At 37.3% G+C, this 24,425-nt stretch overlaps 1 protein-coding gene across 1 annotated transcript; it reads left to right on the top strand.

Moving 5' to 3' along the window:
• Positions 1-9,493: 9,493 nt before the first annotated feature.
• LOC131162893 (auxin response factor 17) lies at positions 9,494-24,170 on the top strand. The gene is made up of 3 exons (XM_058119500.1): positions 9,494-10,858; positions 21,818-22,572; positions 23,987-24,170. Exons 1-2 carry the CDS (start codon positions 9,806-9,808, stop codon positions 22,529-22,531), a joined length of 1,767 nt encoding a protein of 588 aa, XP_057975483.1. The 5' UTR covers positions 9,494-9,805; the 3' UTR covers positions 22,532-22,572; positions 23,987-24,170.
• Positions 24,171-24,425: the final 255 nt, after the last annotated feature.

Genomic DNA, 24,425 nt, shown 5'->3' with positions numbered 1-24,425 from the left:
CTATCCAAATATTCAATCGAAATCAAAATCAGATCCTTACCTCGATTTTTGGGAAAACCCAAAAATCCTCAAAACAATGATCCGACACGCTAAAGTTGTAGAACTTCCTCGTCTGATCCCCGCAGGAACTTCCATTTTTAGAAACAAACGTCGAACGACAAAGAATCTTATAGAGAGAGAGGAATTTCGCTGGTTTAAAAAGAGAGAGAGAGAGAGAGAGAGAGAGAGAGAGAGAGAGAGAGAGAGAGAGAGAGAGAGAGAGAGAACTTTAGGAGAAACTTAGCTTCTAAGCAACCAAAATGGATATTTATGGGGCCTTTGACCGAGTCAAACTCATCGATGAGGTGGCATCTTCGTCGACGAATCCGCCACACAGCTCGTCGACGAAGCCATTCCTTCGTCACCGAGCCCAATTCCGGATATTTCTATGACTCGCTCGGTATTTGCTCGTTGACGAGGCTCTAAATTTCGTCAATGAGGCTCTGAAGGACTTCGTTGATGAACGTGACTCCTTCATCGACGAACCCAGCTTACTACGGGTTTGGGTCTCTACAGTACGCCTTCTGCACCAATTCTGATCCCAGAACTCACCTCTCACCCACTTCATCCCAGTATAGTGTAGAACGACACCTCCTACTATATAACACCTCGTATGGTGCCATGTCAATGTTGGCTTGACAACTATTATTATATGCAAACTCCACCAGCGGCAGATACTGGATCGAACTACCCCTAAAATCTAGTACGCAAGCTCGTAACATATCCTCCAGTATCTAAATCATTCTCTCAGTCTGCCCATCAATCTAAGGATGAAAATTTGTGATGAATGCTAACTGTGTTCCCATAGCCTCTTGAAAGCTCTTCCAAAATCGTGAAGTAAATCGAGGATCTCGATTTGAGACTATAGATACTGGCACACCTTGGGTGCGAACTATCTCCTGAATGTACAGCTCTGCTAGCCTCTCCATAGTATAGCTGAATTTAATAGGGATAAAGTGAGCGGTCTCTGTCAGACGATCTATGACCACCCAAATAGCATTTTGTCCCTGTCGCGCTGGCGATAACCCTGCCATGAAATCCACAAAGACGTGATCCCATTTCCACTCATTGATGTAGAGTGGCTGCAACTGCCCCGTGGGTCTCTAATGCTTAACCTTTATTTGCTGGCACGTCAAACACTACTCTATGAATTCAGCAATATCCCTCTTCATATCGCTCCACCAGAAGGATTCCTGTAGATCCCGATATATTTTAGTACTACCTGGATGCACGGTGTATAGGGATCTGTGTGCTTCTTCTAAAATAGTCCTCCTAATCTCAACATCTGCTGGAACACATAGTCTGGTACAGAACTGCAGGCTCTGTCATCTGATATGCTGAAATCCTCCTCCTGTCTGTCTTGCACTTTCCCTATCAATTTTGCTAATTTTGCGTCATTCTTCTAAGCGGCTTTAATTTTTTCTTGCAAAGTAGATCGTACCACCAGGTTGGTAATAGCCTGGTAATCCCTCTCTATTAGCTTCACGCCTAACCTCTCCAATTCCATCTAGATAGGGTGTTGAATCTGCACTACTGACACTGCTGCTCCTTCTATTTTCCTACTCAACGCATCAGCCACAACGTTTGCTTTCCCTGTATGATAGCTGATAATACAATTATAATCCTTGATAAGCTCCAACCATCTTCTCTGTCACATATTCAAATTTTTCTGGGTGAAGAAATACTTTAAGCTTTTATGATCAGTGAAAATCTCACATTTCCCACCATAGAGATAGTGCCTCTAGATTTTCAGAGTACACACCACTGCTGCTAATTCTAGATCGTGCATAGGGTAGTTTTTCTCATAGTCTTTAAGTTGTCTAGACGTGTAAGCAATGACTCTCCCATGCTGCATCAACACGTACCTGAGCCCACTCTGTGACATATCACTATATATGACAAAACCATCCTTTTCTGATGGAACAGCTAACACCGGGGCGGTGACCAACCGCTGCTTCAACTCTTGGAAGCTCTGCTCACATTCATCAGACCATTCAAACCTCGCATGCTTTCTCGTGAGCCATGTCAAGGGACTTGATAGCTTGGAAAAACCATTTACAAAACGCCGATAATATCCTGCCAAACCTAGAAAGCTCCTGACCTCCTGAACATTTCTTGGCCTTACCCAATCTACCACTGCCTCTATTTTTCCAGGGTCAAAAAATATACCATCCCCGGAGATCACATGCCCTAGAAAGGTAACCTGTCTCAACCAGAATTCACATTTCTTGAATTTCGCGTATAGCTTTCTTTCCCTCAATACCTGCAACACCTGCCTCAAATGATGCTCATGTTCCTCAAAGTTCTTTGAGTAAACCAGTATATCATCTATAAATAATTACAATAAACTAATCTAGAAACTAATGGAATACCTAATTCATTAGGTTCATAAATGCTGCCAGTGCATTCGTCAGACTAAATGGCATAACGAGAAACTCGTAGTACTCATATCTAGTCCTGAAAGCCGTCTTCGAGATGTCCTCCGCTTTAACTTTCACTTGATGATAACCTAACCTAAGGTTGATCTTGGAGTAGACTTGAGTCCCCTTGAGCTGATCAAATAGATCATTAATTCTGAGAAGAAAGTATTTATTCTTTATCGTCACTTTATTTATCTCTCTGTAATCAACGCACATCCTCATGGTCCCATATTTCTTTTTCACAAACAAGACTAGCGCCCCCCAGGGCGACATGCTAGGCCTGATAAAACCTTTATCTAATAACTCCTGTAGTTGGTCTTTCAATTCTTTCAATTCAGTTAAAGCCATTATGTAAGGTGCTTTAGATATTGGTGTCATCCTTGGAAGTAGATCAATTGCAAATTCTACCTCCCGATCTGGTAGTAAGCCAGGTAACTCCTCTGGAAATACATCTGAAAATTCTCTAACCACTAGAATGTCTTCCTGTTTCAGTTCCTCTTTTGGAAGCTCCTTTATGTAAGCAACATATCCCTAACAACCACCCTGAAGTTGCCTCATCGCCTGAATAGCTGACACCAACTGTGGCAAGGCACGCACACGCGACCCCATAAATCTGAATTCCTGCTCTCCCAGGGGTCTGAAGATCACCTCTTTTTGATGGCAATCAATACTGGCATAATTAGATGCCAGCCAATCCATACCCAGAATAACATCCAACCCCTACATATCTAATACCACGAGGTTGGCTGGTAATATTTTCTCTGGAATGCCCACTCGATAGTTTTTAAGTACCCTCCTACATCTTACCACTGATCCAATCGGTATAGTTACAGACAACTCAATATCTAGAAAATGTGTCTCAAATCTAGACAATCTAACATATCCCGATGACATAAATGAGTGGATGACACCTGAATCAAACAAAACATTAGTTTTATATCATAAATCAATAAGTGTACCTATAATAACATCTCCGATAGCCACGGCGTCTCCCGATGTCAGAGCATAAACCCTCGCTAGGGCTACATTCCTTTGCTAGCCTCCATAAGGTGCCTGATAACAACCCCGAAATGGTCTGGGAGTTGGGGCCTGGGTTGGCTGTCCTAGGCATGATCGTGCCATATGGTCGAGTCTCCCACAACAATAACATACGTCTTTCCTTCCTCGACACTCTCCCAGATGTTTCTTCCTGCATGTTTGACACATAGGGTAGGTCTGCACACCCTGATTCTCACGAGGTCTCGTGATCTGCCTCTGACCTCCACTATAATGGTCTCTTCTCTATGGGCCCCGGTTGGAACCCGCCTAGAAACCCTGAGGCATGGGTCTCTTCCTTTGACTCTGAGCTGCGGTACCTCTCTATATGCCACTCTCAATAATCGCAGCTCTGTCCATAACCTCCGTGAATGTCTAAGCCCGAAAGCCAATAACCTACTCAAACAAATTCTGTCTTAGGCCTTCCTCAAACTTCCTTGTCTTCTTCTCCTCATTCAGTGCCAAATGTGGGGCAAACCGAGATAACTCTATGAAGCGAGCCGCATATTGGTGTACTGTCAACTGTTCCTGAGTCACGTGTAAGAATTTGGCTGCCTTCGCTCCCCTAACGATGGCGGGGAAGTGCCAGTCGAAGAACAACTCCTGGAAACGGCTCCACGTCACCGCTACTAGATCAGGCCTCTGTTCCTTAATCAACTTCGCTGATCTCCCTTAGCGTTTTGCCTCCCTAGTCAGTTTGAATGTCGCAAATACTACCTTATGCTCGTCCGTACATGGAAGCATTGCCAACATATTCTCAATGTCCTAGACCCAATTCTCAGCTGTTAAAGGGTCCGCTCCTGTATAATATGATGGAGGTCTTATCCGTGTAAACTGCTTGATTGTGCAGCTACGCTCCCCCGAGCATTTGGCTATCTTAGCCATCACCTATTGGGTGACGCTACGCAATACCGCATCGAAATCTCTACCCTCCATACTGGAAGGTCTTTCCGTTACCTCCAGCATTAGTACTACTGCTCCTTGGGGCCATCCTGAAAAGACAAAGAACATAATTTAAGGACCCTATCTCCCATACAGATCTAATTTATTTCATTTAACTAAAATCTCATGTTCACAATTAACTACCTCTCTAATCTTAACTTGAAATTCAATCCTGCAACCTAGACACACAACCCGACAATAGTTTACTATGACTTTCCTGAAATCATCACCCTAGGAAAGACATAGAAACTACTACGAAAATCTTGTACCCAGATCACAGAATAAAATCTCAAATCCTTTTTCCTATACTCCGATATTGTTTTCGTTGCACTCTAAAGTCTATAGAACCTAGCAACCTATACTCTGATATCAAACTGTAACAACCTGATTTTTTTTTCATGTCATCATTTTTTTCATATATAAACTATAAAATTTCATTGCTCTAATACCTTCTAATATAAACCATAACATCATCACGAACCAGGTAGGGACTGTGGAACTTGTATATCCATAAACTACCTATCCAGCGGAAAGCAAAAAGCAAATATCCACATCAAATATATACAATACTAGAGAGTTAGTATCTCTCCAAAATATACTTACATAACTATTCCCAAAATACCCTCACCTGGACCTAGGGACTACTCAAAAGTGACTTCCCAAAATACTTACCCTCCAAACAGGGCAGTACAAGATCCCCTCTATCTCAGTGCCTGATCTGCACGCCTACCTGAATCACCCGAAAAGTGGTAAATTATTGGGATGAGACAACTCTTAGTAAGGTGAAGTATGCTATTACCGGTGTGTGGCAGATGAGTTGCATATATATTATACTGATAAAAATTCTGAAACTGAGTTAACTAATAAAACAATTTATATTGCAATGCACACCTATATAGTTTAAGATGCAACTGTGTTAACTGAACTTTCTATTTATTCATACTGCTAAAACTATAATATATCTGCTGTTTACTATAAATCTATATATATATATATGCTGTGATAATACCCTGAAAAACTGTATGTCATGATTTAACCCCTCATGACAGGGTTGTGTGGCCCATAGGCGGGACTTAACACTGGTTGGCCGACCAGGATAAGTCAACTGAACTCCGAAAGTCAGATCGGCCTCTTTAACCCTAATTGGTGGGGAGCCTGTCTACAACATAGGAACGATCGACTACTGAAAAATCCACATACTATCTGGGTTATGTGGTTACACTTTGAACTGAACTAGCAATGGTACCATACTCTACTGATTGAATTTGATTGAATAATTCATCAGGGTCTGATACTATATAATACTAGTATTTATAATTATCTTGTTGTTTTTACCATGATTTTGGAATAACCATAATACTATAAAACTAATCTGAATAATCTGAATATTTGAATAACTGGCTGAATATCTAATTATCTGTATATCTGAATATCTGAATATCATGGTTCTGAAGTCATGGTAACCTGAAAATGCTATAAATCAGTTTTTGAATATTCTGTAAATTGTCTATTTATATGTATATTGGGAATTTATAATTTTGTAGAACACACACACACACACACACACACACACACACACACATATATATATATATATATATATATATATATATATATATTTCTTTATATTTTGAGAACTGTATAAATTCTGTACTGAATGAATACAAACTCATGCCACACACCAAATAGAACTCATGTATTAAAATCTGTATAAATCTATATTCTGACATATTCAAAATCACACCCTGTACTCATATTCAAATATTATAATTGATACTGATAAAAATTCCTGAATTTGCTAGCATAGCATATTTCCCTTACCCTGACTTACTGAAAAGCCCACAAACTAAACAAACCTACACCTGCAATGTTCCCAGCACAACACCCTGAAATTTACATTTTTCCCAACGAAACTTTAGTATTATCTTACCTAATATTTTCTCCTCAGTCCAAAAATACCAAATGCCTTATAAAACATAAAATACCCAACTTACCCAAATTTTGGGATCGTGCCCAAGTTCGCATATCCAACCATCTACTCCAGTAAACTTGAAGAGAATCTTCCCAGGAGTAGCGTGGCGGTTTCCGATCATCGAACCGGCGTGAATCAAGGCCGAATTTCTAAAGAGAAGGAGGAGAAAATGAAATTTGAGAGAGAGAGAAGTTCTGCATGCAAATCCTCGTAGAAAAGTGATTTCTTAACCTTATATAGAATGCTTGTCCACATGGCCTCGTTGACAAGCCCCGTCACCTTGTCGACGAGTCCATGAAGGAGGTTCATCGACGAGCACTTAACTCTCATTGACGAGTTTTAGACCCTGGAAACAGCCCTCTCGGTAAGTTTTCGTTGACGAGACACGCGTCCATGTTGACGAGACACGCGTCCACGTTGACGAGTCCAAGAAGCCGATTCGTCGATGAACGTGGATCTCTTATTATTTAATTGCTATAAATTTTCTAGGTCTCTACAGTAACTTTGTTACAATTGCCTAGATAGTTGTCCCCAAAGTCAAGACATGACTTTGAAACTTATGTGTTTGAGGAAGTTAAGTATTTGGCTCATCCCCCAAGGAGTCTTCACGGAAGAAAACTCCAAGCTGCAAAAAAGTCAATCAAGCATGACTCGCCTCCACTAACCAAGACAAGTTAATTAACCTTGAAAAAAAGCTTTACATGACAACCATGCATTTATTTCCCATGCAAGGATCAACTTCCAACTTCCAACTTTCTTCTTCCTTCCATTTTTATTTTTATTTATCATTTGTATTAGTTGGACCCCACCACATGTCTGAGACCAACAGATCTCCACCTCTCACACATGTGATACCATCGCTAAGTTTATATCCTCTATCTTGATAAAATCTTCACTTGTTGGCTATCAAACCATCAAACTTACCTTGGCTTGAAACATAGAGAAGATCTATGTGACTTACCCATCTTTATTGGAAATACCATCATCTTTCCTTCAAAGTGAACTTTTGACTTGTTGGTCCCACCACCTTCATTTCTTTAGAAAGAACATTATTTTTTTTTTTCCATGCACTTGAACCACTCGCATTTTTTATTAAACGTGGCATGGATGAATTTGTATAATTTTCCTTCCCAAAATCCCTTCATACCACAAGTGCAACTTTTGAAATTTTAATATACTCACCTTGATCGGTGAACTTATACCCTCTCAAATATAATTCCAAGATTGATATCAAATTTTATTTTAAGTTTGGTATATGCATAATATTTTCAAGAGTTCTCACAACTAAATTATATAGTTTAATTTGGCTGCAGCCAACTACCTTAGATTTTGAATTATTTACAATTATTGCACAACTATCCTCACATAAATAGTAAAATAAAAATTATGATCTATACGAGCATATATGATGAATTGTGTCACTATCAATAATCCATTTTTTGTGAGTATTGAAACTCTTACCGGCAGCTTACACTTCACCATCACTGATGGCAATGGACCATTCAACTTGATTTGCTTCAACCCCTATGCTTGTTGTCTTGGTTCTTTCTATCCTAACATTCTTTCTTCACGTGCTCTTTCTTCAAATTATACCCTATTATCTTTGAATTAAATGCATTTTTAGAGAAATTAAATTCTAAAGTGTTATTTATATTTGATTATACCATATTAACTTTTGAGTTAAAAGTGCATATTCATATATATATATATATATATATATATATATATATATATATATATTCTTAATAATCAAATTTTGTTGGCCACTCAATGTGATTCTTTAGTGACAATACAAAATAATACATTTTTAAGTCAGCAAACTTTTAGATATGTACTTTGTCCATAAATATATTATTTTTTTTTTCAATTACAAAATGAATGCAAACATAGTTTGAAATTGAAAAAGAATCTATATGTAAACTTGAATAATACTCTTTCTTCAACCCAACATTTGGAAGCATGGATTTCAATGTTAGATTTGAATTTATATGAATTTGGAGAAATCGTTGTCTAAAATTATATTGAACAACAATAAAAAATAATAAAATCAAACCTTAAGTTCCACTAGGTGAGTCGGTTATATGAATCATTTTCTGATAGTTTATATATAAAATTATGTTGACTTTCTTCCAAGTTCATACAGTTGAAAGTTAATGTCAGAACTCCGTACTTCCAAATATTACTTAAAAAATTTCAACCAATTAGTAGCCTTATATGCATACATGATCAATTTTCTAGAAAAATGAATTAAAGACACTTTTTTGAGATCCAAGTGAAAATAAGGAAAAAAAAATATATAAAATTTTATTATAATTTGTGCATTAAAATCTATGAATAATTGATGTCAAAATATTTAAGCTTTGAATTCATAACAAAAATTAAAAAAAAAAAAAAAACTCAAGGATTTAAGAAGATTTGAGAGAGCTTCGATGTGGGCACATTTAAAAAGCCTTAAATTTCAACTTGAATTCTAAAAATTTATTATTTAAAATTAATTAAAATTATAATAATGAGAGAATCTTATCAAATTATTTAGAGACGAAATTCGATTTTTGAATGGTCAAAATGATTTTTCAAACTTAAAATTATGTGAAGAATCCGAGGAGAAGATTGAGGAATGAGATACTTTGATATTTTGAGATGGTATCATGATTGTTATTTTAAGATATTATCATAAATATTTATCATAATTATCTTTCACTATTATAATTATCAGTATTGTTATTATTAAAAAATATATTAAAAAGTATCAATATTTTATTTTGATTAGTGATCATTTATTAAAATTATCATTATTAATTAATTATTTATATTATTATTGTGAATATCATACTCAAATGATTATTAAAAATTGGTATTATTTTTGTTTGTATTCTTGTGATTATTAATTAAATATATAATTAAACACAATGCTAATTATTATTATGAGGAGGAAAAAAAGAAATAAAATTTAAGAATTAAATGTTTAAGCCGTGTGGGCTACACTTGTCAAAAAATGAAAAGATAAACTCCAGATTATTTATTATAAGCCAAAATACATATAAAGAGTGGGAGTTAGTTACAGGGGTGGGGCTAGAATTGAAATTTTTAGCAAATTCAGGGGCTGTTTCGGTTCTCCATCCCCGCTTTTGCCGTTGCCCGGTGCTCGTTCTCCGACCCGAGACGGCACACTCTCACTCCTCTTCTCCAACCAGCAAGTTTCCCAGCTTCATCAGTAACTGAGACAGAGGAGAGAGAGAGAGAGAGGCGGAGAGAGAGAGAAGAGACACATTCCCACACAAACACCGTATGTTAAAAACCCTAAAGGAAGCCTCTGTCTCTGTCTCTCCCTCACTCTTTTTCCTTCTCTTCATCTTTCTTTCTCCCTGAGTTTTCGTTCGGTTCAGTAACCCTAACAATGGCAACGGAGCCTCGACCCGTCGACCCCAACATTTGGAAGGCCTGCGCGGGAACCTCCGTGCGAATCCCCGCTGTCCATTCCAGTGTATACTACTTTCCCCAAGGCCACGCCGAGCAGTGCTCCTTTCCTCCCGTCCTTTCCCCCCTCGCCTCCTCCAAACCCCTGATCCTCTGCCGAGTCCTCGCCGTCCGCTTCCTCGCCAACCACGATACCGACGAGGTCTACGTCAAGATCCACTTGGAGCCTGTCCGTCAACTTCCCGGTCATAGCTGGAATTCTGAACCGCTCTCTGCAAGAAACCTCATGGAAAACGATGGAGGCGGAGAGGATGACAAAAGTATGGTGTCGTTTGCGAAGGTCTTGACGCCTAGCGACGCCAACAATGGCGGTGGATTCTCGGTGCCGCGGTTCTGCGCCGACTCGATCTTTCCGCCGTTGAATTTCCAGGCGGACCCGCCCGTCCAGACAATATCCGTGACGGACGTTCACGGCGTCGTTTGGAATTTCCGGCATATCTATCGCGGGACGCCTCGCCGGCACTTGCTCACGACTGGCTGGAGCAAGTTTGTCAACCACAAGAAGCTAATTGCCGGCGATTCGGTGGTGTTCATAAAGAACAAGACTGGGAAGCTCTTTGTGGGTGTACGCCGGGCCATGCGGTCCAGCGGGACTGGTGACCTCTCGAGGTGGAGCTGCGGGATTGGCGGGGTTAGGGTGAAGGTGGATGAGGAAAATGCGAAGAGGGAGGGTTTTTCTAGGAATGGAAAAGGTAGGGTTTCGCCGGAGATGGTGGCAGAGGCGACAGAGTTGGCGGCTCAAGATATGCCGTTTGAGGTTGTGTATTATCCGAGGGCAGGTGCTTCGGACTTTGTGGTGAGAGCGGAGGTGGTGGACTCTTCTTTGAATGTGTATTGGAGGACTGGTACGAGGGTTAAGATGGCAATGGAGACAGAGGATTCCTCGAGAATGACGTGGTTTCAGGGAACGGTTTCTTCCGCTGCTATTCCTGATAATGGGCCATGGCGAGGCTCCCCATGGCGCATGCTTCAGGTATGACTATGTTTTGCTTTTGCTTGATGGAGTGCTCTGTTTCTTCTTCCACATGTTCTGACGGAGCATTGCATGAATGTTACCTGCCATTTTATTTTGTTATCATGTCGTGCTTTCATTAACTTTTAGCACACTTTGTTGTACTGGCATTAGGATGGGGTTTCTTAGGCTGAGCGATCTAAGATTCTAAGATACTAGAACTTTATTTTTCGTTTTATATTGTAAATTAAATATTGATAGAGATATCATGGTTTGAGGTGGGCTTTGATGTGCAGGTGCAATTTATGTCCTATGCATACACAATTGCACAGATAACAGTCCTCATAGATGCACAAATTCCAAAATTTAGTTACCAGCACAGTTCCAAAATTTAGTTACCAGTACATGGTTGCAAGATTTTGTGGTTATGAGTTCCTCTAAATTGAACATGTACTTATCTAGTTTTCTGTTTGTGTACTGTTGGCTATTGGAGTGAAAAATTTATATGCATAATGGCTACCTTAAACGAAACATGGGGCACAATGATTATTATTATGCATGCCCTTTAGGATGTGTTTGTTGCATGGGTTAGGCTTGACCATGGTTACTAGAAAATGCTAATACCCTAGTGAACCATGTGTTGGTACAAATGTCCCAAAACGTGGTACATTTTCATTCCACAACGTTAAATCTATCAATCCATAGTTTTAATTCAATGTCTTTCCTATAACATAACTTTTTATTACTTAAAACTGGGAATCATCACATATTAAGTCTATTTCTGTAGTCATTAATCTATTCCACAAGAGAAATTTTCTTGTGTGTTTAGAAACACTTGAATGTCCTCTCCAAAATATACATGTGACAGTACACTTTTTTCACCAATATATCTATTTAAGTATATCCCTAACGTTCCACATTTTAGAGCATGTGCCATACCACGATCCCGTTCCTGTTTCAAGTACCAGAACATTCCTTGTTCTAGGTAACAGCGAGCTTGGCTAAGTACTTATGATGATTATTATACATACCCTTTAGGGTGTGTTTGTTTCATGGGTTAGGCTTGAGTTCTTTTAAACTGCATGTAGCACAAGTATAAGATACAACCTGCCAGGGAGAGGCCTCTTAGCCCCTTCAATGGTCTAGTGCTGGCCTGCCCCTCCACCAGCCAGCTTCAGGCTGAGGGAGTTAAAAGGCATTGAAGCAAAATTAAAGAAATAAAATTCTACGTTCCCATGGGAGACCCAACACATAATGGGATAATTATTCTCTCCAGTCCATTCCAACACTATTCAGCTAGTCTAATTCTACAAAATCTTAGCCTGTGAATCAAACACTCCGTTTAAGTTACCAAAGGTGAAATTTTGTTTGTACCTTATAAAGTGTATGACATGGATGGACCTGTTCTTTGTGTCAACTAATGTCAGATGTGCTAGTTTTTTGATGCGGACAATTGTCCTGCACATTATAGATGTGCAAGAGATACATAGTTGGACAAAATGGCAAGTATTCTTAGTGAGAGCATGTGCCCAAATTCTATCAGCCAGTTTGTTCTCTGCCTTTGCTTGCACATAGGTGTTGGACAACTTTGTTAACATTGAACTGAGAACTTTGTCAGTACATTGTGATGAATATTCTCAGAGTTGTCTGCATCCTTTAAATTGGACCAATTTTTTGTCATCAATATGGACATTTGGAGGAGTATTCCCCACTGACATCAGATTTAATAAAGTATTTTTTTGTACTTAGTCACATTGTTATCATGAGAACCCGTGGAATTTTCAGTAATTTTTTTTTGGAAAATTCTAATTGAAGAAGAGTTAAATTTCTTTTTAATAAAAAAATTCAAGTAGGATGGTATTCCTTAACATGGTTTCATGTTGGGCTGTTTGAAGAATATTTCTTGTGAAGTGCAGAGTGTGCTTTCCTAGTGATTTATGTTGTGAACTGTCTTTATTACTTTTGGCTTGTCTAGATTTTATATGGTGCCAACCACTGTTAATAGACCCAGGTTGGCCTGGCTAGTTGGACCAGTAAATCAGTTGGCCCGGCATTTGGTCTTGGGATTCCCCATAACAACCACTTTTTTAGTTTTTATTTTACAATCTATTTATGTATGGAGGCTGTGCAATTTTCTTCTTAAACTTCTTGTACACACAATTAGTATCTGCCCTTTTTTTTTTACCTTTAAATTTATTTTAAAAATTTTACTATGCTAGTAGGGAGAATTTGCTGTTCAACTTCTTTGTCTAGGTTTTATCTGGTGCAGACCACTGTTATTAGACCCAGTTTGGCCTGGCTAGTCGGACCAGTAAACTGTTGGCCTGGCATTTGGTCTTGGGATTCACCATAAAAGTCACTTCTTATTTTTTGCTTTACAATTTATTTATGTATGGAGGCTGTGCAATTTTCTCCTTGAACATCTTGTACACCCAATTTAGCATCTGCTACCTTTTCTTTTTTTTTTTTTAAAAAAAAATTTATATTTTAAAAATTTTACTATATTAGCAGGGAGATTTGCTCTCCAACTTCTCAATACCACCCATGTTTAGTATTGGCTTAGTTGTTTTATTTTTCATTTAAGAAAGCTGAAAACTTATAGTACCCCAGACTCGAACTCGATAAACTGATTAATCTGCAATTTAATCAGTTGGCTTTTGACTTGTCATCAGAACATTCACTAAGCCTTATTTTGTTGTTATACATTGCAAAATTAAATATTGCCAGAGACATCATGGTTTGAGATGGGGCTATGATCTGTGTGTGTGATTTATGTCCTGTGCATACACAAATAACGATCCTCAGAGATGCACAGAACCAAAATTTAGTTGCTGCTACCTTGTTGCAAGATTTTGCCATTTTGAGTTTCGAAACCAAACATTTGTTGTCTATTTTTCTGTTTGTGTACTGTTGGCTATTGGAGTGAAAAATTAATATGCATAATGACTACCTTAAATAAAATGTGAGGCATAATGATTATTATGCATGCCCTTTAGGGTGTGTTTGTTTCATGAGGCTTGACTAAATACTCACAATGAGTATTGTGCATACCCTTTAGGGTGTGTTTGTTTCGTGGGTTAGGCTTGACTAAGTACTTTTAAACTATATGTAGCACAATTGTAAGATATGAGTTACGACTGGCTAGGGAGGCTTCTCAGCCCCTTCACATGGTCTAGAGCTGGCCTGCCCCTCCACCTGCCAGCTTCAGGCTGAGGGTGTTAAAAAGCATTAAAACCAAAACTAATGAAAGAAAATTCTACCTTTCCATCCTACCTTTTTAGATGGGAGACCATACACATAATAGGATAATTGTTCTATTCATTCCATTCTAATACTGTTCAGTTACTCCATTCCTACCAAAAAATCTTAGCCTGAGAATCAAAAACTCCCGTTTGTTACCAAAGGTAAATGCAGATGAAGTCAGAATCTTCTTTGATTTTTGATGACACTGCTTGCTTTGCTGAGGGCTTTTTCTTCATGTTGTTGTGGCAGTGTTGGTTTCTCTTTCTGCATGATTGGAAAGCTTTATTAGCCTGATTTTCCTTTGTGTTTTTATATATATATATATATAGAACGATTTATTAACTTCATTGTCTATTCTTTCTTTCTTAATAAAGTTTCCTTTTCTATCAATAATAATAATCATCATCGTCATCATCTAAGAAGCATCACTGACACAGCGACACCTCACATGGATAAGACAAGATATGAACACGACAATATGGGAACTTAAAAACACTGCTATATGACATGTTGAGAACATATAAATTAATTAATTAATTAAAAAAATGTGTATTTAGATATATTTATACTAGTGTTTTCCTTTTGAATATCATGTGTGGGTCTACAAATCTAATTTTTCTATAAAAAATGTGTATAACTCACATACATTATACAAATAAAATTTCACTTGCGTGCACCCATAATTTAATATTACACAAAGATGGAATAATCACGAGAACATGGAAATGCCCATTGAGGTATTTGGGAACTCTATTTCTACACAAAAAAAAAAAAAAATCAGCACATGCAGAGTTGCTGGCAATCCAATGTCTTGGGTGTGTCCCAAAAAGTGTGATTGGATTCAAGAGTGTTGAAAAGCAAGAATTATCATTACTTTTTAAAATTTTTCAACAAGCTCGAATAAGTGTCCTGGTGTGTCAAGGAAGTGTCGGTGTCATGTGTTGGTGTTGTATATGTTGTGTATATGTTGGACACCAACACCCAAGGGGTCTTGAGGCATTGATACTTCCTAAATAATAATAACAGTAATAGTAAACTAGTAATAACAACATCAACAACAACAAACTTTGCTGGAAAACTAAAATAAGACTGAATTCATAGGGTTTATGTTTATTTTTCGGTGAACCGATTGACCTGAAAACTTTTTCAAATAAGTTGTGGCACGTGTGTAACATATCTAATATTTAAGTTATATAGAATTGGATTTCTGTGAACAGTTCCTGTGCACATCATAAGATTCAAATCTTCTTTATATAATATTTCTGGAGTGTTGAAGTAATATGTTTCATGAATGACTAGTAACTTCTGAAATTAATGAATGAAAAATGCATGTGTTGGTATCTGAAGTTACAATCAGAAACTTTTTAATTTTTTTTTTTTTTAAAAATTCAGGCTAGGGCAAGGTATTGGAATAAATGGTAGGCACACTCAGGAACTGATATGCATTATACCATGAAAATTTTTATTTAGAGCCATGAAACAATTGGTAGCATACTCAGGAATTGGTAGGCATTATTCTGTGAAATGAGTTATTTAGAGCCATTGTTGGACTAGTGTTGTTGTAACTCAATTGCTTTGTCTTGAGTTATAGATATATAATTTGTAGTTTTGTAAGTTTTTTCCAAGCTTTGAAATTAAACGGTGCATGGTGAAGGGGTTTGAATAATGGGCACAAAATGGCTTGTAAGTGGGAATATTTCAATTTATTGAAACATTAATTAAATCAACCAACGACCACTCCATAAACTGAATCAACTATAAATAATGCTGAATTGTATATATAATTCTCTTCATTTCTTTCGTTCTTCTTCTTCTTTTAGTCTAGTGCCAGAGATACTACAAGGAACTCCATTGTAATGGATTAAACCATATCTTTGAAAGCTTGAGCATTCTATGTTTGGACTTTAAAATCATACGATAAATCATTGAGGGGTTTGACAAAGAGACTCTTGGTGAGTCTGGACTAAATTTGTGCTGGACATGAACATGGCAAAGTAGATGCTTTAACTTCAAGAGCAAATATTGGTTTTTTGAAATTAGATTAGAACCCTTTGTTTGGTCATATTTGGCCTTAGATGGTGGCTCTCACAAATAGATGAGGTGCTAGTGGCTGGTTGAGACCTGCCACGGTCTGGCAACTTGGACTGCCAGCATTGGAGTGGAAACTGCTGGTGATGCCTCAAATGAGGAGACTGGATTGATTGATCAGAAGGTCTTCTGCTCCTTTAGATAAGCAATTGGTGCATAGTATAAGTGTATAACTTCATGAAGGATGATCCGAGCATCACTCCCTGACACCTTGCTCTGAACAAGAAATTCACAGATAATTGCATCAAACTGTTGCTGAGTGAAGAAGTAAAGGAGAATCTGAAGAATCCGAAGAACGGTGGATCAAGGTGATGACTTACAATACATGGAAATCAACAATTTATCAGTAGAAGTCAATTGATGATATGCTGCCAAAATATTTATAAAAATATAAAAATTAGAACTTCGGCTATGAGCTGAAATTGTTTGGGTTGGTGACTCCTAAAATCCATGAGAACGAGTATTAGTAAATTTGGTGGTAGTGGTTAGAGTGACCACAGAGGGGGCACCAATGGAATTGAAGTGGGCAGCTGAGTCCGCATGCTGAAGTACAATTGGATATTGGTTCACTAGAATTCATGGCCTCTGCCGGAAGCATATTTGCCTATGGCTGTTGTGTATGGTGATGTTGTAATTGGAGAAGATAGAGAAATGAAGAGGAAGAGGGGAAGAGTTGTAATATATCTTGGGGCTATTGTCCTTTCTTTTATATAATATAACTAGAGGTAATGTTGTTACTTTTTTTTATTCTGGGGGAATTAAAGTGGGGTATCTGAAAATTAGGGGAAGTCTTCTTAAGGGGTTAATTCATAATTTCTCTTTCAAAAAAAAGAATTAATGCTTCGTGGTATTTTGCCAAAATCTACTATTTTGAGTCATCAACTAGAATTTAATACATATTAGAGTGGAATGCCCATGTGATAGTTCAGTGATGGGGTTGTAGTCTTTCGTTACAAGTGCATCTGATAGCCAAGTTCGTGTGTAGTGAGTTTAGATGAATGAAGGTTCTTTGGTTGGCAACTAGCTAAAAGGATCTTTTTCTTCTTTTTTTTTTTGGGGGCTCAAGAAGTCAAGGTCGCCTTTGTTTTTTGGTGCTGTACATCCTTACAGGATTATTCTTTTTTTTTTTGTTCTCTTGAAAGGGATTTATCATTGTCATGGGTCTCAATAATTCATTTGTGAACTATCTTCAAAACGTCCAATGACACATCCTAATACAGTTGGACTGTTGGAGTATGAAATAATTGGTCTTATTAATCTTGCATGTGTACCATACCTCTTTAGGCTGATCAGTTTTTCTTTTCTTCTTTTTGGACTGTAAATTGTTAGTCTTATGGTGAGTTATTTTTTAATGCTTCCAGTAATACTGTAGAAGTGGGTCGAATTTTTTTTGTCGTCAATGACATTTTCTTCACCTCCACCTTCTTTTGCTTATCTGTGCAAAATAAATTTTTGGAATAAATTTAATTTTTTTTTTCAACTTATATAAACTTGCAAATTCTAATAGAAGAAAATGATGAATAGAAAAAGGACCCAAATTGTCTTTACAATTATAAGAAGCTATATATCTTTATCATTGGCAAGTGCATTGCTGTAGGTAATTGGCTTCAATGTTCTTGTGCTATTTGTTTCATAGACCTGTATCTTATCCTGCATAAATCAAGCTATGTCTTGAATCTAGGTTAGTAAAGAATGGGCCCACTGGTTCAAAAGTTAAAATTTTTAATTATACTTTATGGGGGGAAATTTTAAAAAAGATAATGCAAAAAAGGTCACAGGGCAGCTGTTTTTTTGTGAAGGGAGAATAAACTCCATGCTGTCAGTAATTGGAGAGTCTCCTAGGGGATTGTCCAATGGTTTGAGCTTGGAATCTTGGAGGTTCTTGAAGATTTCAGGTCCAAATTAAAGATGCTCCTGCTTCTCTCTTCTCCTGCTACTGCTCCTTGGCATCATGACTGCCATAGAAGGATGTGATTGCCATCAATCCATTTAGATTGAAGGGGAAGCCTGACTGGATAAAGGTAAGGGAGATTTTCTGTTTGTTCTCGAGCATAATCCAACGTGTAATCGATGGGTGAGGTTTTCCTTGGAAGTGGTTCTCCAATGGTCTGGCTTTGATGGCAGGCTGAGAAGGGGCTTCTGAAGTATTAATTTTGGTAGTGTGATATATTAGTTGGTGATTCAACCTAGGGGTGACCATTCAGTCGGTTTGGTTAATTCAGTTAATTAACCGAAAAATTTTGGTTAAGAAATATCATTAACTGAACCAACCGAAATTTCATATTTAATTGAACTTAAAACCGACCAAATCAAATTTTGGTTAAATCGATTAACTGATTTAATGTTTTAATATATATAAAAAATATATAAAATATATATATTTAATATATATATAATAAAAATAATATATAATTTTAATATATATGATATATAAAAAATAAATAAAATTTTAATATATATATATAGTATATAAAATATTTTAATATATAATATATATAATTATTTATTATTGATTTATACTATTCGGTTAATCCAGTTAACCGGATTAACCAAATCCAAAAACCAACCGAAAACCAAAATTCAACGAAAATGAAAACTGAACTAAACCAAATAAATTTTTAACCAAACCGAACCAACTGAATTTACTTGGTTAGTTTGGTTAGTTCGGTTTTAACTGAATTATGCTCACCCCTAATTCGACCAACAAAACTTTGAAAGTTCTTGAGATAGGGTTGGGATGGCAAGGAAGACCTTTTTCGGTGTTTGTTCCTGGCAGACCAAAAGGGATGGATGGCAAAAGTCCGTGCAAGAATTCTGTGCAGTGATTAGTGTTTTTCCTAATGGAAAGGGTGATGCTGGCAAAGGCTTACAAAGGGGTGGTTGTTCATGGAGCAAAGAAGTGTTGGCCAAGAAGAACGGATCTGTGATATGTGTGGTTTTGTGGTGCAGAAACAGCAACAGGCGAAGCAGTAGATGCAGTTGCAGCAGGTGCAGCAACACTCTGTTCATCCATCATTGGCAGGACATCATCTCCATATGTGGACTTTGGCTTCGATGGTAGAGGCGGCTAGGGTTTTGTTGGGGGATGGGAGTACGGTGAAGATGGGATGGAGTGGATCAGGGTGCCTGACCATCAATTTGGACGTGGGCTGGATTTTGGGTTGTCTAGAATTTGAGGACTTTGGCCAACTGAGTGAGTGGGCAAAAAGCCCAAATATCTTAAGTGGTGACATGGCCCAATTTCCTGCCCATTGGACCTTGAATAAAAGCTAGCGATCCCTTAAAGCTCATAGTAAGCTAGATCTTAATGGGCTTTCTTGGCAGACCCAAAATTCTGATTATTACAAAGTAGGTAATGAGCCCATTGCAGATCTTAGAAATGGACTGTATAAGCCTGGACCAGTGGACTCTCATTTAGAGACAGCCCCCTCCCTTTTGTATAATAGTTTAACGTCTTATTGCAGAAAAGGGATTCCAAGCCTTCCACTGTGGGTGATTGGTAGGGCGAATCCAGCAGGGCAACCTCCAACCAGGGACAGTTGCAACTCGGTTAGTCTTGGGAATTCAACTGGTGCTTCTGCATTTTTGGTTTGAGAAAGTTGCTGCTAGGATGAGGGCTTGATGAAGAGCATTCCCTCGGGCGTTAGCTGAGGGAGGGGCCTGCACTAAGGTTCACAAAGGTGGTATGGATGATATACAGAGGTTTGCTTCCAATAAGGGAGGATAATTCTTTTGGGAAGGGAAGGAATTTTGAGAAGGTTTATGTTTACCGGGTGGACAATCGAGATAATTCTTCAGGGACAACTGGAAAAAAATGTAGTAAACAATGCTGAAAGTACATTAATTGTGAATTCCCAGAATATTCAGAAGGGAGAAACCAATGTGAGTAGCAAAGCCAAGGAGAAGGAGAAATGGGTGATATGTCAGATGATGATAGTGTTTATATTAGTGAATTTGCAGGAAGGGTGGTTTGCTTTTGGATGAGACTCGAGATTGGAGTGGCTATGATTCTGAATAATCTGACTTAATTAGGGATTTATCGTATGTGCCACCATCTCTGATGGAAGGTTTAGAGGGTGCTTTTATAATTGAGGAAGATGGATTGGGTAAGGAGCAGCAGTGCAAGGAAGGATTTTGCCCACTCCAGTTGTTGAGGTTGATTGGAAGGGCTTAGAAGCTCAAGAATTGATGCATGAGATGGGTTTTTGGTTTTCCAGTCCTGGAGGTAATGAAGTTTGCTTGGATGGAAGTAAAAGGAAATTGAGGTAGAGACAGCATTTTAGCAAATTTGAAGTGTCAGATGAACTATGAGGGCAAGTTCTTAAAAGGGGTTTTCTTATGTGACTTGCTAGTAAGGTCTTATTTATTTTCTTCTTTTTATTAGGATTTTTAACCCTGTTTTACATTCCCTCCTTTCCTCTCTCAACATATCTTCTTCTATTATCAAAAAAAAAAAAAAGATATTCTTGGAGGTCTTTGAAATAAATCTTGGGAGGGGGTTAGGAGTTGTGAATAACAAGAAGAATGGGAAAATTTGTGATCTAGAACCAAAAAATAACCCTTAAATCTATCTATGTGTTTGGCACTTTGGCTATAAAAAGAGGTCAAAATAGGAACTGTAAATTATGTATAAAATGAATGATTTAGTCTAACAAATGTTAATTTTGAATATTTAATAATTTAGAAAACACTGAAAATCACAATATCTAGTTTTCAATTTTTTTCCCCCCTGAGAAACAACTAAAAATGGACATCAGAAACAAACAATTAGCAACACAACACATGGTTATAATATATTTCTTCATTAAATGAAAATAGATACAGAAATGACACAAAGCAGGCCCTAAATATTTATCAGCTCATGACTATCGAGAACCCTATAACAACCTCATGCAATGATTCTAAACTTAAATGATGAATATTTGTACCTTGTGGTCCACATTTGAAAAGAATTGATTTTCCATGAGACTTATGTAATAGTCAAAAAAATGGGGCTGGCCTTGTAGAGTTTCTCATGTGGCCTACATGATAGATGGAGCATATCTCTTGTAGTTCGTGGTAGTTGTATGCAGATTCAGTTTGTTTCTTGCTATTTGCCACTTCTAGACTATTATTTTTTATTCTTGTATGTGGATCTAAAACTGTTTTAGTAGAGTTTACTGGCCTAGGGTAAAATTCATTCATCTGCTGTTATGTATAAGTTGCAGTCTAGGATGATGTAAAGCTTTGAAGTAAAACGGAAATGAAATATCTTGCTAGAAGATAGATTGCATTGTCTTGTAGGTTGCCTCTCTCTTCTGTATTATATTTTTGAGTAACTTGAACTTAAGACATGTATCTGTGAGATTAACTAGAATTCTGTTTTCATAATTTACTGAAATGCACATTACATTTATGCTGGTGATTCCAAGTTATATATTACATGTGGATTGATGTTAGTAAGGATGATGTCCACTCGTTGATTAACATGCATGGGTGGAACTTGATGTGATATTGTACAACTGCTGTAATGATTGGTATAAAAAAATTGTTTGCTGCTGCAGATGCGTAATAGTTTCTGTCTATAAATCATTTTTTAAGTTTGCAAATTTTTTATTTTTTCTTCCTTTTTGGAATGTCTGAATTTTTTAATTTTTAATTTCTGTTAAGGTCACCTGGGATGAACCTGAAGTTCTGCAGAATGTAAAGAGAGTGTGCCCTTGGCAAGTTGAATATGTCGCACCCGCACCTCCATTTAATACTGCATTCCCCCCCACAAAGAAATTCAGAGCTCCTCAGACACCTGGGATGTTGAATGATGGAGAGAGAGAGCTCTTCTTTCCTATGGCAGGCTTAACTAATTCAACAGTGGACAAGTTCAACCCCTCATTGTTGAATTATGACACTTTTCCTGCTGGCATGCAGGGAGCCAGGCAAGATCTATTCCGTGTAACCAGTTTACACAACTTCTTAAGTGAAGACACACATCAGATGTGCACTGAGAATTTTTTTGGCAAGATGTCGCCAAAGGCGAAAATTGTGTCTACAGAGCTGAATATTGGCAGTTCTCATTCTGACAACCTATCTCCAGATAGCCCCAGCAGTGTGCATTCTTCTGGCATGGAGATAGTTGAGAACCGTGTTTGCAACTCCTCAATGAGGGTTGCTTCTAGTTCATTTCAGTTATTTGGTAAGATCATTCATATGAAACAGTCTGATGAAAGTGGGTTTGATGATGTTGGTTGCCCGGTAGAGGACAGCAGCAAGACTGTTGATGTTATGAAACAACGAGAACTTTCGACATACCCTTACATGAAACTGTTTGACAGGATTGATGTACAGTGCCAATCAGCGTCATCTGCTGTTGAAGCATGTTCGTTGTGAATGAATGGTTGTTTTTGTTCTGCAGATTAGAAGCTGTACAGGTATGCATTTTACTGGTCTTGAAGAGCCATTGAAACCTGGTGAAATGAGCTGATGTGGGTGTACTGAATAAGTTCTGCCCTCTGGTGGAACCTTGTTTTTTTTTCCTTTATACAATTGCCTTCTGTTTTTGATAGTTTGGCTGATCGTGAAACAGTTAATTTTTGATCAATTTTATACAGCATACTTTGAAATGTTTCCAAATAGTCAGCTAAACTTGATGAAGTATGCCAGCCATTTGCAGTTGCCCACTGATCATTTGCCATCATTCTGTTGGACAACCTGTCCATGAATTTTTCCTTAGTTTATAGCATACTATACCCACATTTGCCATCATTCTGTTGGGCAACATGTCCATGAATTTTTCCTTAGTTTATAGCATATTATACCCTCATATCTCCATAAACAATGCACCTTTTAGTTCTGTGTTAGTCTTCCTTGGCAAATGGCAATTGATACTTAATGCCAAAAGTTGACCCTTTTGAGTAATAAGTGGAAAACATTATTATCAATTTCCACCGAGCATTTGTAATTAATAGTTTGTTCTAGCATTTTCTTGTATGCAAACTTCCAGAAAAGGTATTTCCTGAACTCTGTGTGCATGTGTGGTCACCTTTTTCTAGCACAAACAATGCTAAAGCAGCAAGGGTTGAGTTTGGGAAAAAAAAGCTCTAAATAATTTATTTTTTATTATAACAATGACAGTAGACATATTTATTGAACTGTTCATTTGTATTTTCTGATACAATTTTTCTAATGAATATATGAATAAATTATAATATCTAATATCATCCCTTTTTATTTATTTATTTATTCTTTTTTTGTTAGGGTTGAGGGGAAGGGATTGTCCTTCTGACACCTGGTTCTACCTCGCTTGGCGAACTCTCTTGAGTCAAGTGTCATTGTCTTGAAAAATATAATTTGTTTCAAATGATTCTTCTATGAACTCATGTTTATTGGAAAGCAAATTTAAGATTCTTGTGTTGTGCAAATACACATGTAAAAACTTAGAAAATTATGAGGTATTAGATCAGATGATTCTTCTATGAACTCATGTTTATTGGAAAGCAAATTTAAGATTCTCATCTTGTGCAAATACACATGTAAAAACTTATAAAATTATGAAGTATTAGATCATATGATCATTGCTCGATGACATAGTTCTAAATGAAAATTTTGCTTATGCTCTCATCTATAAAATTCTCCGTTTCACTGTGTTTTGACACCAAAGGTACGTGAATCCTGGTCAACTGACTTTTAACTTTTAGATGCCAAATTTCTTGAGTATGTTCTTTGTTGTTTGGGATTGTGTGTCTTTGCTTGATTGCTTCTATTGACTGTGATCATCTGAAATACTTGCTTTGTCATTATTATTTGTCAAGTTTGTTTAATTATCTATTTTCCTGATTTTTGTAGGTAGGTAAGGCAGGCAGGAAGCTGACTCTTAATCTGACTAGCGGGTAGTAAATAGGTTATGCATCTCTCTTTTAGTTTCCCATATTGGACGGATTTGCAACGGTTGTGAACTTGTTTTTCAATATTCAAATTAAGTTGTAGGTGTTCATTTTGAATTTCAAATAAAACTCTTTGGATTATTTTATTTTGTTTCTTATCTTTCTAAGTAGCTTATGTGATAGTTTTATTATGGATGGATGAGGAAAACAGCCATATGCTGGAATCCAGGTTAGAGAAGCAGCCAAGAAAAATTTCTTGTCATGCAAAGAGAAGGCAAGAGAATGAGTGCTCAATTTAACTGGTTACTAAGCTAGAATCCAATTGACCCCTATGTTTGAGATCGACTTTGGACTTGGATTTGTGCAGATTTAGACAAAATATAATATAAAATTATATTAAA

Source organism: Malania oleifera, chromosome 8, assembly GCF_029873635.1.
Source record: "Malania oleifera isolate guangnan ecotype guangnan chromosome 8, ASM2987363v1, whole genome shotgun sequence".
In the NCBI taxonomy this organism is placed as follows: Eukaryota; Viridiplantae; Streptophyta; class Magnoliopsida; order Santalales; family Ximeniaceae; genus Malania; species Malania oleifera.
The sequence above is the reverse complement of the archived record's forward strand: the minus strand, read 5'-3'. Positions and strand labels throughout refer to the sequence as shown.

What these genes read in the sequence shown, in the direction of transcription:
- LOC131162893 (XM_058119500.1), top strand. Translation starts at nt 9,806, where the DNA reads ATGGCAACGGAGCCTCGACCCGTCGACCCCAACATTTGGAAGGCCTGC. An exon ending in CCCCATGGCGCATGCTTCAG is followed by an intron (nt 10,859 to 21,817) that starts GTATGACTATGT and finishes ATTTCTGTTAAG; the next exon opens with GTCACCTGGGATGAACCTGA.